The sequence below is a fragment of the Microtus oregoni genome, unplaced genomic scaffold, assembly GCF_018167655.1.
Source record: "Microtus oregoni isolate MIOR12 unplaced genomic scaffold, Mior012 000018F_ref0000195, whole genome shotgun sequence".
Lineage (NCBI taxonomy): Eukaryota > Metazoa > Chordata > Mammalia > Rodentia > Cricetidae > Microtus > Microtus oregoni.
In genome coordinates this window covers 18,588,117-18,605,455 of record NW_024543077.1, presented here as the reverse complement: position 1 = coordinate 18,605,455, position 17,339 = coordinate 18,588,117, and the positions used below count along the sequence as shown (strand labels likewise).

The 17,339-nt window shown below is 41.1% G+C and overlaps 1 protein-coding gene across 1 annotated transcript in view; it reads right to left on the bottom strand.

Moving 5' to 3' along the window:
* LOC121458881 (ATP-dependent translocase ABCB1-like) overlaps window positions 1-16,501 on the bottom strand; it is a 77,992-nt gene extending 61,491 nt beyond the window's left edge. Inside the window, exons 1-4 of the mRNA XM_041668241.1 lie at window positions 16,348-16,501; window positions 15,833-15,900; window positions 12,856-12,904; window positions 1,300-1,459 (exon numbers count right to left, since the gene is read on the bottom strand). Of these exons, the coding sequence (XP_041524175.1) occupies window positions 1,300-1,459; window positions 12,856-12,904; window positions 15,833-15,894 (271 nt within the window). The 5' untranslated portion in view covers window positions 15,895-15,900; window positions 16,348-16,501. The remainder of the gene's footprint in view (window positions 1-1,299; window positions 1,460-12,855; window positions 12,905-15,832; window positions 15,901-16,347) is intronic.
* Window positions 16,502-17,339: the final 838 nt, after the last annotated feature.

Below are 17,339 nucleotides of genomic sequence, written 5' to 3'. Positions count from 1 at the left end.
TGTTAGCAGTCATCCTGATTCACCCTCCGATCCTGTCCTAACTTCCTTTTCCCCAGCCCCCAACCCCATCCCCAACCTCGCCGAAACAGGTCTCTGGCAAACCCTGGGTCTGAATTTACTGGAACAACTCACTGGCAAAGGAAAGGATCTGCTATCATGAGAGCTTCCTCAGAGCCCACCTCCTCATGGACTCGCCTTTGGACTCTGGCACACAATACTCTCTACCTCTTCCTGGTATTGAGGATGAACTCTTGCACCTATCTTAATCAAACATTTCCTGAGCCCAGGATCTCATGCTTTCTCACAAATCCTTTCTAACAAACCTCGTTATCCTTTCCTTGGTCCCATTTCTCCATTCCCGGATTTGCTCCTAAAGACCTAACCTTTAACAACATACAAACCACAATCACCTTCCAGATGAAACCTTAATTCTTTACTTTTACACAATCGTAATTTATAATAAAGTTTAGAGTTTAAAATGAATTACTTTAACAATAGGATACTTGGTCCTTTACAGTAGCCACTGTCTTCAACTGAGTTATTAAAGAGAATGCTGAATTTGGAGTTAGGAGATTCAAGATTGAATTTCAAATTTACCATTTACTAATTGTAGAATAAAACTTCATAAATATTCAATCCTTGTCTGGAAAATGAGGGCAATAATATCAGCCCTATCTGCCTCACTATAATATTTTAAAAGAAAAATATGATGTGTTAAAAGTTCTATAACATTTTTCAGACAAATACAAGCTATTAGTATTGTTGTCCTTGTCAGCTTAAATGAAGACCACTGAGAACAAACAAATAAAATAAATATACAAGAAAAAAAAACAAACCACAATTGCTGGCATTTACTACTGCTAAAATCTACTGAAATTCCATCTTTTGCAACTTATTTGAGAATGATGATGTTCTTCTAGCTTCTCAGGTCAAATGCTTTAGAAGCGTCCTAGAATCTTTTCTTTACCCACGTTCAGTCTGCCACAGCCTCTCGTGATAATCCGAGCTTTCCATTCAAGGGCCTGAAGAGATTTCTGTGCTTCTTCCTGAAGCTTTATGATATATATTTCAGAGATCACCTCTCAATTTCTACACATCTCTGCCAACACTTCCACTGGTTACTCTAATGCTTGTATCATCTTCTGCTGCTCCGTACAAGGATGACCAGGCGTTCACCCCCTCCACCACCTAGACCTCTAAACACAGTAGTGCACCCTTAGTAAGACCCCACAAAGAATGACTTCAGGTCAGTGATTTGTGCACGCTTCTAACACAATCAGAACCACAAACAATACTTACTTTCATCAGTAAAGTTTGGCTGCATGTTTCCTACGTTTACAAAGGAGTCTGTCATGTCTCCAAACACCAGCATCATAAGTGGGAGTGCAACTCCATGGATGATAGCAGCGAGAGTTCCCACCAGCATGTACAGCCTGTCCAGCCAACCTGCATAGCGGAACTGGAGAGAGAAGAAAACAAGGGCATGACATCGGGCATTTCCGCGAATGTTCTCCTCTACCTCCAAATCCTCTTTCAAATCCAAATGCTTTTTTTTTTTTATTTTCAGATTACTAGCTACTGGTTCAAGCTACTCTCCTGCCTTGGCCTCTTTGCCCTCTACCCTATTACTACAATAGCTTAAGAAAAAAGGGCATTTGATTCGTTTATTAAGTTTTGTCTTCATTCTTCATAGTAGAATAATCTGTCTTGTCTTTTTATGTGCGAGAATTATAAAAGTTGTTAGTGAGCTGATAGCAGAGGTATCATAACTTTGTTCTAGTTTCAAAGAGTAGAGACCACTTCATGGAAAAAAATTCTGAATGCCAAAGGTCTCCTTGAAGACCCCACTGAGGAAGCACTGTACTACTTTTTAAAAATCATTTTTGATTAAAGATCTGTTGTACAATGATATTATTATAGCTGAAAATAATTCAACATATTTGTAACAGAAAAGCACTTACTTGAATGACTATTTCCTGAGAACACTTTCTCTAACGACTACTGCAGATTCCCCAAGAACATTTCTCTAAGAGTTGAATATGATCACAGTGAATAACTATTGCAGATTTCCCGAGAACATTCGCTAAGAGTTGAATATGATCACAGTGAATGTACTGCAAATTAACACCAGCTCTCTAGTCACTGGCAAGACACAAAACGCAAAGCAAGGCTTATCTGGATCCCAGCAGTGATGAAGGCTGAACAGCATAAGAAAGAGAAAGTGAGCCTAGACAGGGTCTGTCTAGGGGGCTGTTTCACAACTGTGAATAACTCAAGAAACTGGTGCAGAACTGAAAGGGAAAAAAAGCAAGAGAAAATGAAAATACAAAGTACCGAGGCTAGAGTATGCAGACAACCCCTGAGAAAATGGCTGTCACGTGATGTGGCATTCAGCTACAGGTAGCATGTTTGTGATTATGGGAGGGAAACTGGGTAAAAAGTCTAAGTGGGAAATGAGGAAGCTTGAAGAATAGGGATCAGGTGACAGCACCAAGCTGGCTGGGAGCCTACAGACAGATTCGGAAGCAGATGGGTGTCATGTGTCTACATGTAGCTATAGTCAGGAGCTTTCTAACACAGGGAGGAAATTGGATAAACAGCCTTAGCTCTAGGCAGGAAATGTAAACAAAAGAAAAAACCAGGGATCTGGAGCACAAAAACACAGAAACTAAGATTTTAAAGCTCATATTTATTTCAGAGTGAAACAGAAACTAATCCGAAAGCCACTTAACGGTACTAAGTGAGGATAAGCATTGAAAGGACACGTGGAGAAACAAGGAGTAAAGGAGCTCTAGCTAGTACTTAGAGGTACTCCACATAGCAGGAGCCCAAACAAAAACAAGTTTTGTGAAACAATTATTGAAACCTAAGGTTTGGAGTAAAAAAAAAATGCATTAAATGTTATAGTTATTAGGTATTTGCCTTTAAATTACATCTTGGAAATGTAACCAAATGAGATTAAGCCTGGGTTAATGGCATAATTTTCAAAACATCATCTTCTTTATAAATTAAACCCTTAAGGAAAGAGTAGTGACTGGGCATATTTCATGTTTCTAAGCAACTGTCTTCTTCCTTAAAAATATACAGGAATAATCAGGCAGAAAGTATCCTTTTTAGTTTTTGTTTTTATTTCTTTTTGTTTCTCAAGACAGGGTTGCTCTGGCTGTCCTGGAACTAGCTTCGTAGACAACGCTGGTCTCAAACTCAAAGGGATCTGCCTGCCTCTACCTCCTGAGTGCTGGGATTACAGGCATGCACCACCAGTGCCTGACTGAAATTATCTTTTTTTTTTGAAAAGAATCTATTAAATACACCAAATATTAGACTCTTCAGAATAAGAAGGGAATGTGATTGATAGGCAAAACTTTCACTCATTACCACCATCCTCAGTTTTCTACCTCCAGAACTTCTCAGTGGCCAAAATCAAAACAAGGGAGGTGATGTGTGCACATATTTCCTGACTATTTAACTAAATGACAGATACAAGCTACAGAGCATATGCCAAAGATACCTAACTTCAGAAAGCTTAAAGAGCAGGAGAAAGACAAAGAAAAAAGTACCAGCAATGTACATTCTGCATGCTTTGGCAGCAAGAGTAAATAACAGACAACAAATGAGTCAAATTCTCTCCCCTGTGGAAATCCATCATAGGATAAATGGCGCTGCCTCCTAGTTTTGAAGGATGAACACGTGTTCAGAAGCAAGATGGAAGGCATTCCAGCCAGAAATAAGAGCAAGCAGAAGCAAGAAAGATTCCAGTGGGCTTTGAGAAGATTAAAGTTGTTCAAGTTTGAGGTTTGATATATGAAAGTACAAAAATAAAGCGCATTAACTACTAAGTACCCTTCATGGAGATGGGGAAAACTGGAAGAGTCGAGTGATTGAAAAGGAGAACAGGGAAGTCTCCTGAGCATGGTTTGCATTCTTATCCAAGAAGTAAAACACCACATCAGAGGCAGACCTTTACAGTGGCAGTCATAGGAGTGGATTAGCTCATGTAGTGGAGAGCGGGGAAGTCTCCTGAGCATGGCTTGCATTCTTATCCAGGAAGTGCTATCCAGGAAGTAAAACATCACATCAGAGGCAGAGCTTTACAGTGGCAGTCATAGGAGTGGATTAGCTCGTGTAGAAAGACTAAGGGATGTGTGGACTAAAGACAAATCTGGAAACAAAGCAAGAGAAATAGACGGTTAACTTTTCTTGACCTTGGGATAAAAAGAGAAGAAGAAAAGGCAACTAGAAGAATACCGTGCAAATGATGCCCTAAGTTTACAGGTAAGCCAGACAGAGAGACAAGTGGTGAAAACACAGGAAGAATGCCGTGCAAATGATGCCCTAAGTTTACAGGTAAGCCAGACAGAGAGGCAAGTGGTGAAAACACAGGAAGTCAGCAGGGGTAATAGCCTACGAAATAAAGGAAGTAATTGTGTCAGGAACCTGAGAAAGGGTCTCAGCTGTAGTAAACAAAATTAGGAAATGAAGCAAGACAGTGTCATGATGCCCTACGATTCTTTTTCATTGCTAGGGGAGGTGTATACAAGCTGTCACCACCATGTTAAACAAGTGATCAGAGATTACCTTAAACAGGTGGGGAATACCTTAACATTTGATGTCTTTAGAGTCCTGAGTGCTAAGGGATACAACGTTCCCCTATGTAATATTTTTACTAAAAATGTTTCTTATGAATGCAATAAAACATTTAGATGTAACATCTATATAGAAAAAGGCAAGCATGGAAAACTAAATCTAATGATGTCACAAGGAAGCGACATAACCAGATAAGCAGGTGGGGCATTCTATAGGCTACTGGTTCATCCCTTTCAGGCCATTCTAAAGAGAAAACAACAAATGATGTCACAAGGAAGTGCCATAACCAGATAAGCAGGTGGGGCATTCTATGTATAGGCCACTGGTTCATCCCTTTCAGGCCATTCTAAAGATGATGTCACCAACTAACTTATTTTGAACAAATCAACCATAAAACATAATTATTAGATAATTTGGAAATTTCAATATAAAAATTATAATATTAAGGAAGTATTGCTCGTTTTGCTAAATAGGGAAAATATATTTTACAGGAAAAGTTTTACAGAAAACCTGTTGAAATTAATAAAATGAGAAGGCTACATATGAAATACCATGAAACTTGTGGATGTAACTGCAACATGACAAGGCAGCATGTTAATAATCACTGGCAATACATGATGTGTGTATGAATCTGAAGTTTCCTATTCTACCCTTTTATATTAGACATTTTACATAGTAAGGCTTGGCAAAGAGAAGATGGTTTACAAAGCATGGAGAGGTATTTCTCTTCATCTCAGACTGGAATGAATAAGCTAAGAGTGGATTCTGCAACAGAGACAGAAAGATAAGTCAGCTTTCTCTAATTTCTTTGTGACTTCGGGAAGAAAGGATGAGATTTGGGGAAAGGAGTAATAAAACGTTGAGTAGAATGAAAACTTCCATCAAATGTCTCAACTTCACAACTTTTTACCAAAGAGACTGGGGGTGTGCAAGTAGAAGATCACATAGTAACCTTGAGTCTCACAGGGAACACTGCAGAGAGGGGGCAGAAGATTGGAGGAGCTAGAGGACCAGGAAATCTGCTGGGAGGGTGTGTCTCCTAGAAATGACAGGGAGACTTTACTCATGATAACTCAGTAAGACTTGCCCAAACAAGACCTGAACGAGGACAGCACCAATAAACATGCTAACATGATTGGAGAAAGTTCCATGGGGGCCTCACCTCCAGGCAAAGAACTCAGGGGGACTAAGAACTGCTGAGAGAAGGAGAATTAGTCTTTCTCAGGGATGAACCCCTAATTGATTATCCAATACTAAGTGGTCAGTCCTGAAATCATATACATGCAAACAATACTAAACGGACCCAGAAAGTTGCATTAACATATCGATGTATAATATATATAAACAGTTAATATAAAGAGGAGGTGAGGGACTTAAGGGGCCGGCAGGTAGAGTTGGACAGGGAATGGCGGGGGGGGGGGGGGACATTATGAAATTATATTATAATTTAAAGAATTTGAGCCTCAGTTTTGGTATTTATAAAAATAAAAAAATCACACAGATGTTACAAAGATCACAATGCAATGCAGAAATTTTTATCAAGAAGGTAGTATGAAAAACAAAATACCCCATCACTATAATTGGTTTGCAAACATAACAATAAGAATTTACAGTCAAAAAATAAGCAGACAAAATTGTAACATATCAGGTGCAACACAGGGCTGGATAAAGGTATTAACTGGGTGCAGCTGAGGGATTTTAAAATAAAAAAGGAGATGGAAGATACTTGGTTAGAGGCTGACAGAAAAGACAGAAAAGTAAACCATGAGCACAAAACACAGGTAAGTGGTGTGGAAAGCTGAAGGCTAATCGTCCCAGGGAAACGTGGATAGTACAGGCAGGAACACAGTTTAGATAAGAGTTACAGTGTGCTTACCAGTGTGACCTGACTGTGACCCCTGGGTTAGAGAGGAAGATCAGTGCAGTTCATTCACTCACTCAACCTTTGGAACTTGTTCATAAGGTACAAGAAGATTCGCATTTGGTTCTAAGTACTGGCAATAATGGTAGATAACATATGTCACCTGTCCTTAAAAAGCTTAAACTGTGTGCAGCTGGTAATTAGAAATAGATATGGTCGCTATTCACTCAGTGTCTCAGTACCTATTAAGTCTCTAGACACTGTTCTAGACCTTTGAGGAGCAAAAGAGAACAAAACGTAAAGACACCCCACTCTCATGAGCACACATTCAGGAAGAAGTGTCAGAAGTGAGGAAGTGGTTAAGCATTTAGAGGCTAAAACTTCAAACTCAGACAGGGACTGACAGGGTCAGTGAGTTCAGACTGACAGCTCAGGGAACACCTCCCTGAGATGAGACCTCAGTAACAAGAAGGATGTGGTTTATCGTGTGGGGATCTCTAAACAAAGCTTTCAGCCGGGCGGTGGTGGCGCAGGCCTTTAATCCCAGCACTTGGGAGGCAGAGGCAGGTGGATCTCTGGGAGTTTGAGGCCAGCCTGGTCTATAAGAGCTAGTTCCAGGACAGGCACCAAAGCTACAGAGAAACCCTGTCTTGAAAAACCAAAAAAAAAAAAAAAAAAAAAAAAAAAACCCAAAAAACAAACAAACAAAAAAAACCCAAAGCATTCAGAAGAGCATATGCAAAGATTCTTTAGTGGATTTGTTTGGTATGCATGCAAAGGTGCTTGGGTAGACATGAGTTTGGTGTCCATTAAAGAATGAACACTGCAGTAAGAACAGAAAGGGCAGAATCTCTTTCTATGATTAATTCATAAATAAGACAACTCATACCATAAGTGAGCTTGGTTTTTGCTCCCAAATTCCCCTTCAGTAGAAAGGAAAGAGCATTACCAGCCTGAAGTAGAGAAGAAAAGCATTACAACATCTGAAGGAAGGGACTGACGTGATCTCTTGTGACTCGGACAAGTAGGTCTTGAGAAGTATAAAACCGGAGCATGGACACTGTAGGAAAGAGTAGCTGAGAGGATAAAGCCTTACCAGGAACAAGAGATGAAGGAGGTTACTCCTAACACGTGTACGATCTAGCCCTGGGACCCTGTCTGTGGATATGCTCTTTCTTATATTGTTTGACATGATGAAATGGACCATAAGTGTTATGGGTTTGGGAAGATTATCCTGGGGCATCCAGGTAGACCCTCTGTAATCACAGAGATGCTTCTAAGGCAGGAGAGTGAGTGACACAAGGAGGGGGCACAGAAATGTAAGTGCCCCCTAGAAACTCAAAATGGGAAGGGAAACGCAATCTTAGGAACTTCCATCAGGAATGAAATCCTCCTGACGCCTTGATTTAAGTTCACTTCAGAACCAGAAGAGCATTAAGTTTATCTTAAGCCTACCTAACGGTGTCTTCTGAAGAAGCCCAGCAGAAAATGAATGCAGTGCCAAAAGAGAGATAATAAAGGAGAAACTCTACTCAGAAGGAACCAGACACTGTAACTGAAACTGATATATTTGATCGTGACGTTATAGACAGAAGTTTTCTTGATGTGAGATTTCCCTCTCTATGGTGTGATTACCATTGATAAATAAAGGATCTGCTTTGGGCCTATAGCAGAGCTATAGGGGAACAGGCCTAGGCAGGGAAAACTAAGCCGAATGCTGGACGAAAGGAGGCAGAGTCAAGAGAAGCCATGGAGCCGCTGCCTGAGACAGATGTGATGAAACTTTGCTGGTAGGCCACGACCTCGTGGTGATGCACAGATTAATGGAGATGGGCTAAATTAAGATGTGAGAGTTAACCAAAAAGAAGCTATAGCTAATGGGCCAAGCAATGGTTTAAATAATACAGTTTCTGTGTGATTATTTCGGGGCTGAGCTGATGAGCAGCCGGGAACCAACAAGCGGCCTCTTCCAACACTTTCTTAGAAGGAGAGGACCCAGGTCCTAACCCATAAATATAATTGAGAAACGCAGAGTATGAATGGGGATGTTGTAGCTGAGTCAAAGAATACCGAGTCTGAGGTAACAAGGTTACTAAAACAAAAGGGTGGCTGGAGTAGGTAAGTGAAGCTGACAAGGAAGGCGTGGTGTCAACTGGAAAAGAATATCCCTGTAAGTGGGCAGAAGACAGATGTGAGAGAGAGCATTCTGCACAAGGATCAAACATAATTTGGAAATGTCTGTGTAGAAGCAGATGAATGCCAGCCTCGTCCATGATTCAGGGGATAAAGGGTGAGGGACTGCTAAAAGGCGAAGGTGACTCTGGGAGGAAACCACACCATACCATCCCCGAGACAGTTTGGTGGCCAGTGACAAGGACAGTGTCTAGGACAGACGGAGTTTTCAAATGCCCACTGAACTGAGTGAGTGGTACGAATAGAAGTCAAATTCTAAAACATTCAAGCTGATTGTCAACAGAGACTGAAGAGACTTGTCATTCTAGCAAAACCCCGTTCAGAGAATGAGGATGTGGAAGAAGAAGATGATGATAGCTCTATTTGGCCTAGAAAAGGCAAACGAGGTAGGAACCGAAGTCCAAGTAAGTGATGTGTGGTAAGAACTGACCCAGGAGTGGTGGCTCACACCTATGATCGCTTACTTCTAAGGAAAAAGAAATATAAGTTAATTTCAAGGCCGCTTGGTCAACACAGCAAGACTCTGCCTAAATAAACACGCCAAAAAAATCCTGGGTATCAGCATTAATATGAAAAACAAGAGGGAACAGATCCAAGTTCCCATAGGTTTTTGAGGTGGTTAATGTCATAAAGGTCAAGGAGTGGTTATTCATATGACAATAAAAGTCACACAGTGAGTAAGAGGATCAGGAGTGGAAAGGAAGACACTAAGCCAGGTGGCAAAGTCTTCAGTGACCAGATGGTCAGAAGATAACAGCACTAACAAAGAACTCTTCAGCCTCAGAAAGGTTACATGTTAACCAAACGTAAGCTGTCATAAACAACTACAGTTTTAAAAAGTAATAGTCTACATGCAGAGCTGGGCAAAAGTTGGGCCCTCCGCTCTAATAGTTACGTATCTGTGACTCGGAGTTCAGCGCTTAACTTCTTAGTGTGCATTTTATCCAGCAATGCATCAGGGCGAGAGGAGCTCACACAGCACAGGTTGAAGTCAATTTCAGAAGGTACTTACAAATGATGGTTCCTGACACGGATGGTATCGTCTATTTAGTGCAATGGTGGTTAATGTGATGCATTATGTAGACAGCTTAGAGTAAAATCTGTCTTCATGATAGCAGCGCGTGTAATCTCTGAGGCGTTCACTTCAGGGGAACTGCAGACTACTTGCGTTTAGCCTGCTTTCGCTTTCATGTGTCCAGTTTCCCCACTTGACTTTAAGCTTATTCTACGTTTGTGTTTCTGTGAAGACTAAAACTAGGCCTGACATAAAGGGAAACCTAGTATAAAATTTTGAGGGAGTTATTTTCTTTGTAACTATTCTCTCAAGACTCCTAAACATAAATTAAGTCCGGAGGCAGAAAGAGTTCAGGAATGTCTAGAAAGAACCACTTAGATGGTTGGTACTTGGTTGCCATCTAGAACGTGGATCTGGGAAGGTTCCATCACTGCAACTGGTAACCATGGCCAGTTTGCAGTGTGGATTATGCTGAATGACTTGCTTTCCTCGTGAAGCTGCAATTTTGGTGCCTACTTGATGGAAAGATCCTTCATGCTCAGCCCCCAGTGAAAACCTTGGCCCTGTGGCTGAAGCAGTCACCGACAGAAAGCACTGCGCATCTACTGTAACCTTGGCCCTGTGGCTGAAGCCATCACCAACACAAAGCCCTGTGCATTGTTGCGACCTTGCCCTGTGGCGGAAGCAGTCACCAACACAAAGCCCTGTGCTTCTACTATTACCAACGCCCTGCTGAGGACGTGGGTGTTTGGAGTAGATAACTCCGGGAGCCTATGCCTGATTTCTTTGAACCTTGCACCAAGTGACTTTTGTCATTACTGATCTTGCTTTGCATTCTTCTGCTAATAAGTCTTAGCTGTGGCTTTTCAGGGAGGCAGTGTCATAGCCAAAGAGGTTTATCTCAGATGGGATTATTGCTAATTGAGTACATTTTAGCTGTGAGCAGGACTTTATCTTGTGTCTGAGTCATCTTAAGAAGCCATTACACTCGGGCTCTTTGAAATCCTCAATACACACAGTTTACTCTTACCCAGAAACTACTAATAAACATCATAATAGTATTAGAATTTTACCCTAAAAATTTCTGATTATATCCCTATGTTTATAGGTTTTATATAGCAGTTAGGGTCTGGTTTTCTATATCAACTCTTTGGGACAAGAGAAAGATACTTGTATTAGCTAATTTTGGTTGGTTTCATATCCAAGAAGAGGGAACCAAACTGTAGAATTGTGTCCATTGGATGCCCTATGACCACATCTGTAGGGCAAATACTTGATTGATAATTGATATAGGAAGATTTGGCCCACTGTGAGAGGCACCATCCCTAGGCAGGTGGGTCTGGGCTGTGTAAGAAAAGTATGTGAGGTAGAAGCAAGCCAGTAAGCAACTTTCCACCACGGCTTCTGTTCCTGTTCCTACCATGTCTTCCCTCAGTGATAAACTATAACCTGAAATATGAAGGAAATCCTTTCTTCCGTATGTTGCGTTTTATCAATGTATCTAGAACAACACGAAAGTCACACAGCACCTCTTCAAAAGGCTTAGGATACTTTCCCTTCATCCTCATCCTATAGGTATTTGGGGGCAAGAAAATGCTTAAGGATGAAAAAAGCTTGTATGGGAAGCAATTGTGACAATGTCTGGTACATATTGCTGTACATGTGAGATTATCACGACTTCACATGCAAACTCTTTATTTGTGTGTATGTGTCTCTGTATGTACCCCCCCCCCTTCTCTTTCTCTCTCTCATTGTGGCTTGAATTCAATATTGATAGCACTAACTCTGTATAGCAGTCAGGGTACATTTTCTGAAATATAAAAATTTCAAGTCTTTAAGGAATTATAACCTATAAACTAGAATAAATAAACTACAGTGTTAAAGATGCAGCTTTCTGGTGGTGTGTGCTTAGCACGCACACAAGCCCTGAGTGGATGCCTGCACCGAAACAGGACAACAACAAAAACCCAATGAGACAGAACTATGTTCATATCAAAGTAAATTTACAAATTAAATTTAAAAAATGAATCCAACATAAAAGTTTAGCATAAATGTTTCTTCCTGTGCAAGAATATAAGAATGAAATCTTTTTAAAGAAGAATAAAATCTAAAACAAAAAGCTGTCATTTGGTGATTCAAGAATTATTTCTGTTATGACCTGTGTGGTACGCTTGTATCCTCAGCACACAGGAGGATCACGGATTCAAGGTTATCCTCAACTACACAGGGAGTTAGAGGCCAAGATACTTGAGCCCTTGTGTCAAAACCACCAGCAACAACAATGACAAGGGCAAAAAGGGGAGTGGAGATGTGAAACCAAAGGAGCCATGCAAGAAGAAATGTAAGCAGAAGAAGACGTAGATGGTCTAAGATAACCAGTCTTCAGTTCAAGTCAGAAAACTGTTTTCCTACCTAAATCTATTTTTATATTGAATGTACAAAGACACACTTTCCACGGCACCTTTCCAGTTCTCCATACTTCATAAAACATCTCCTATGGATGGGTGAATTATAAGAGTGCTGCAAGCTCAAATGGTTGAGCACTCTCCCAGGCTCCGAGGCCTGGAACAGTTCAGGTAAGTTTGCATGGAACCTTAGAAAAAAGGAAGTGCTCCAGGAAATAGAGATAAAATAAAATTCCTGTCATATGAGCTTTTAAAAGTCTTCCAAACAACTAGAATGCAACCAGAAAAACTAAATAGTTATGTAATTCTTTCAAATTTTACATTTTTCAGCCATTCAACACAGAGGAATAATGGCATATGCCAAATCATCATAATAAATAAGCCATTGCTACTTTTTATTATTGTAACTATTGGGGACTTTGACCCTGCCAGGATGTAAGGAGCATTAAAAATGTCACGCAATGTAGCCATCTCCCATTTTTAGATGGCAAAGATCACGACAAGGAAAGATGTCTATGGAGACCATAGATCACAGATGCGTAACTCATAAGGATAATACTGAAGCTGAGACAAGAAGGTGTGTCTGCTAAGCAACAAGGGGAGCCTATGAAGTCACAATCCAGATGTCAAATTATAAACAGCCTTCCTTTGAAAACAGGAGAACTCCAGTCTAGCTTTATCTCCCCATTACTACCGTCTCCAAGGAAATCCTAAACTGATGAATTATTTCTTTTCTAGGGGACAGAAGGAGGAGATAAATTTGAAAGTATTGTAGTAAGAAATTCAAAACTCACCATTGTAAACACACTGACCACTGGTTTCTTTTCTTTCTTCTCCTTTTTACTGAAAATACAGAAGAATAATTACATAAAACTTTAAAAATTATGTCAAACCTTAAATTAGTAAATCAATTTACAGAGATTTTGCTAAACGACAAGACAAAATTCATGTCTATATTAGTCAATAAAAACTTAATAGTATGACATGAGATTTAAATGTAAATATGTCTGCATATATCTTAGAAGCCAGCATGGCTACTGGTAAAAACTGGGATCCTTGTACCTTAGACATTTATTAATTTTCCACGATGTGTATACACACACACACACACACACAACAGTAATGCTTTACTTTTTTATTCCAATTACAAAATTCTTCGTGCTTTTAGTATTGATTGCCTTGATTGTCACCTGAGTAAATTGTATCACTAGGCATCCTATCTATCGATTGAATATTATTCTTTCCTAATAGAGCAAAGCGATGATCAGATGCTGAGCACACCAGCCTGAGAAACAGAATAATTAAATCAGCCTCAGAGGAAATCTGATTGAGAAAGGGTAATGTGCAGCACTAAGTGAGCCATTATGGGAAGAAATGGGGTCTAGAAACAATGCTCTGTAAACAGGCAGAAAGCTGTCCTCAGACATAAAGGTTCAACCCAGATTCAGATGACTCCCTAACTCATTTTCAGTACACGTAACTGCCACCTAGGATGAAAAGTAAACTCACCATACAGTTTCATTATTTCTATTGTAGAAACACTGTTAGAATGGAAAGCCTTACTTTTACATGCATTTTTAAGTTCAAAAAGTAAATTTGTCTTCTCTCTTTGTTTGACAAAATGGTGTTCAAAAGAAAAACTCAGTACCTTTCGCAATCACTCTCCACTTTATTTTTCAGACACTCGCTGAATTTGGATCTTAGACTAATCAGCAATAATCAACAGTCTAATTTGCTTAGACTGCGGGTCCTCAACCTTGGGATCCCAGGCACAGATGACAAGCCTAGCTTTTTTTAATGTGGGTTTTTGTAGCTAGAACTCGAGTCCTTACACTTGTATGGCAAGCATTTTACAGACGGAACCATCATCCCAGTGCTAAAAAAAAAAAAAAAAAAAAAAAATCTTCCTAAAGGGAAAGGTCAGAGGTCATTTGCATTTCGTTTGAGTTAGATGTCCATGGGCGGACTACACATAAATATCTTCATGTTTGATTTCACCCCATTCTCTCTACAGGCATATTCAGTATCCCGGAAACCAGAAAGAGACGAGAACAATAACCATAAACAGCCCAGTTTTAATTCCATGCCTTTTTTGCTCCCGTTCTCTGAAATCGATGCTATTTGGGGATGTTATACTAATATCCCAGGCACTGAGTAAGCATCCCCCACACAATGTGTAAACAATTCTGAGGAAGGCAAACTTTTTTCTCTCAGGGAGGAGAAGATTGCAGAAGAATGAAATCCCACAGTGGGAACAAAACCCAAAACTTAAACTTCCGAGTTACAGGGCTGAGCTCCACACTGTAAGATACTCTCAGACTTTTAGGATATTGTACGGTTTTACAGCAGTTCTCAGCCCTAGACTATTCTCCACCCCCATCAGCACAGTCTTTACAGAGGTATCAACCATTATTTTAGAGCACTTGTATAGAGTGCGCAGGGCCTTGGTTTTGAACAATACTGTGAAACAAACAAAAAACAACAAATAACTATTTGTGAAGAATGTATGTAAATGCATATAATCCAGGTAGTACTATTATTAGTTCTCCATTTTCTATCAACAAAACTGTCAAGGTTAGTATATAATTGACCTAGATTCATAAATTGCTAATATTCAACTATTTATCCATATAAAGTGTTTGTGTTATAAATTGTTAAGATTCTGCAAAACTATTAAGCTGAAAATATTAGAAATATTAGTAGAATATTCAGACATTCCACTATCATTACCATACCTAAGAAACTTAACCTCAATGCTGAGATGACTTTGAATCCAACCCACAAAGTTCTCGAGTGTGCTCTCTGTCTTCACTGAACTCCGACTTAGCGCTCACACAACACATTTCTTTAGTATCTCTTAAATAGAATCCCCCTTTTGTTGTGACACTGGTTTTTCTTAAGGGACAGCTGTACTGTGGTTGTATGTGCTTCAGACTGAGTCCAGATAGAGGTGAGCACTGAGTAATGGAATTCACAAACTGGATATGTCACTAGGAGAGCTTGTCTCTGATCTCCCTTCTGATGGGCTGAAGAGGAAGAGTCATGACCAGCGCACTTCAGTGTGTTTGGTGGGTTCATCAGGCAGTCAGTTCTCGGTCTAAGAGGGTATCTGATGACATTCTAGGGTGTGTGTTAAGGGATGCTTGGGATCTGCTTGGCTAAGACAGTTGTGGGAATGATAGGCAGGCAGACAATGAGGGTACTATAGGGGCTGAAGACTGCCTAGGATAATTTGTGAGCAGGTTCTAGACCAGCAACATTCCTACCTCTCCCCATCCTTGGATTTCTAATCAGTTAATCAGCCTTCGGAGAATTCTGAATGCAAGACATAGCTTCTTTCTTTCTGTGGTAATACAACCACTTTATATAAAAACAGCTATTGGCAGCTAAACAAAATGTAACGTTTGCCTCTCTTTCTTTTGCCACAAACAGGGGATTTCTACAGAGTTTCTTTATCAGAAGCAAAATAATGGACCACGGCAGAGACCCAAGCAGCATATGGCACAGGTGCACGAGTGATCCAAAGTGCTCATAAAGCTGAGGTTATAAAACTAAAAGGGTGTGAGTGGTGCCAGCCTGGAGGCTGAACAGGAGCCTCCTTCGTCACACACACCTGAAGGGCTGCTCCAAACAGAGGAGTTCCATCCAGGGACCGGTTTATGTTTCTGGAGGTTGAAATACCAACCACTAATCATTTAGGGCAGTCCCGGAGGCTACAAACTAATTGCTCAAATGTACAAGATATGTATGAAAGTGAAACAATCCTGCTACCTCTTTTTGCCCATCTTCGAGTTCTTGTCTGCTCTTCCGTTCAGGTCCTCTTCAAGCTCCATCACAACCTGGGGAGAAAACACAGTTCATCAGCCAAATACATGCCCGCGGGGCCCCAGAGCCTAGGCTGACCTCACTGCCCAGCTGGAGCCCAGCGGTGAGGAGGAGCCCCACCCTGATGTTCCTGGTTTGGGTCTGGAGTAACTCAGCCCCGGATCCGGGGAATTCTAGAGTCACTCACGTGGACCGTGTTATGGACTCTGAATCCTGCCGCCCCTCCTGCCCGGCCCCCTCGGCCCCAGTGCGCTCCTCCATCCGCCCGCGGCTTGGAGCCGGGCAGCAGGATCCACCGCCCCGGGCTGGCGCCGAAACACCGCCGGGGGGGGGGGGGGGGGGCTTCCGGAGCGACTTGGAGATGTGGCCACTTGTTCCCAACGGACTTTCGAGGCCCATACCCACCCCCCGGACCAGGCTCAGGCATCCAGAGCAAGGAACCCTTTCTGGGAACTGCCTACCTCTCGAGTCTCTACCTCCGCTTTCCTTCGCAAAGTCCGCCAAGACGTGGAATTTGTAAGATGCGACCCTGAGTGTAGTGGAGCCTGGGAAGGTGGGGACAGCGGCTCCTGGAAACCGCTGCCTGAGTGTGCTCGGGCTTTCTGAGGACAGGAGAGTACATTTGGTGTGCTCAAGCTACGCCCAGACACAGTCCCGCCCAGTCAGCGAGCATGACCAGGAGGTTAACTAGCTCCTGGCCCAGCTTGACTCAAGGATTATTGCAGGAGAAATTGCGAAACAGGTTGGATTTCTAGACGAAATGCGCAGCCTGGGCTCCCCTCACAAAGGTCGAGTTGACAAACTCATATCTCAGGAATCAACAGAGACACACTTACAAGAGTCGCTTCTCTACATGGGCACACACGCACCCATATAAGGAGTTAGTTGTGTACAGATCTGCACTTGGCTCTCTGCACGAGGAAACTTAAAGGACACCTTCTATGCTTAACATCCGATAGTCAATTAAACAATGCAGACCCTGCCCAGTCACTAAAATTTCCCTTCCTTGGAAAGAATCCCTGTGCGGAAGATGTTCTTTAGTATATTTCATAGTTTCTCAGGTACACCTGTTTATCTTTTATCAAAAAACAAAACCAACCAGAAACAAAGAGGAAGATTTCCAGTATATAAATGGATCATTACGGTGTAGCAGTGGTATTTGAAATTATGTGAAAATTTGAGCTTTTAACTATCAAATCAATGTTCGTGTTCCTCCAGGGCATTTGAAATTCTTACAGTTCAGTTGGATTACTAAACATAATTTTAACACATTACTTTAGTCGCTATTTCTCTCTGTGTTCACCTTTTATATTTGTTCTGAGATCTTTTTTCAAACTGGCCAGAAGTAAAAGCAATCTTCCTAATTCAAATTCACAGAGCAGTTTTCACTCCTCTGTTTCATTCTTTTGTAAAACCTAAGGAAAGTGGTTGTTTTGTAAGCCCTAACTTTCAT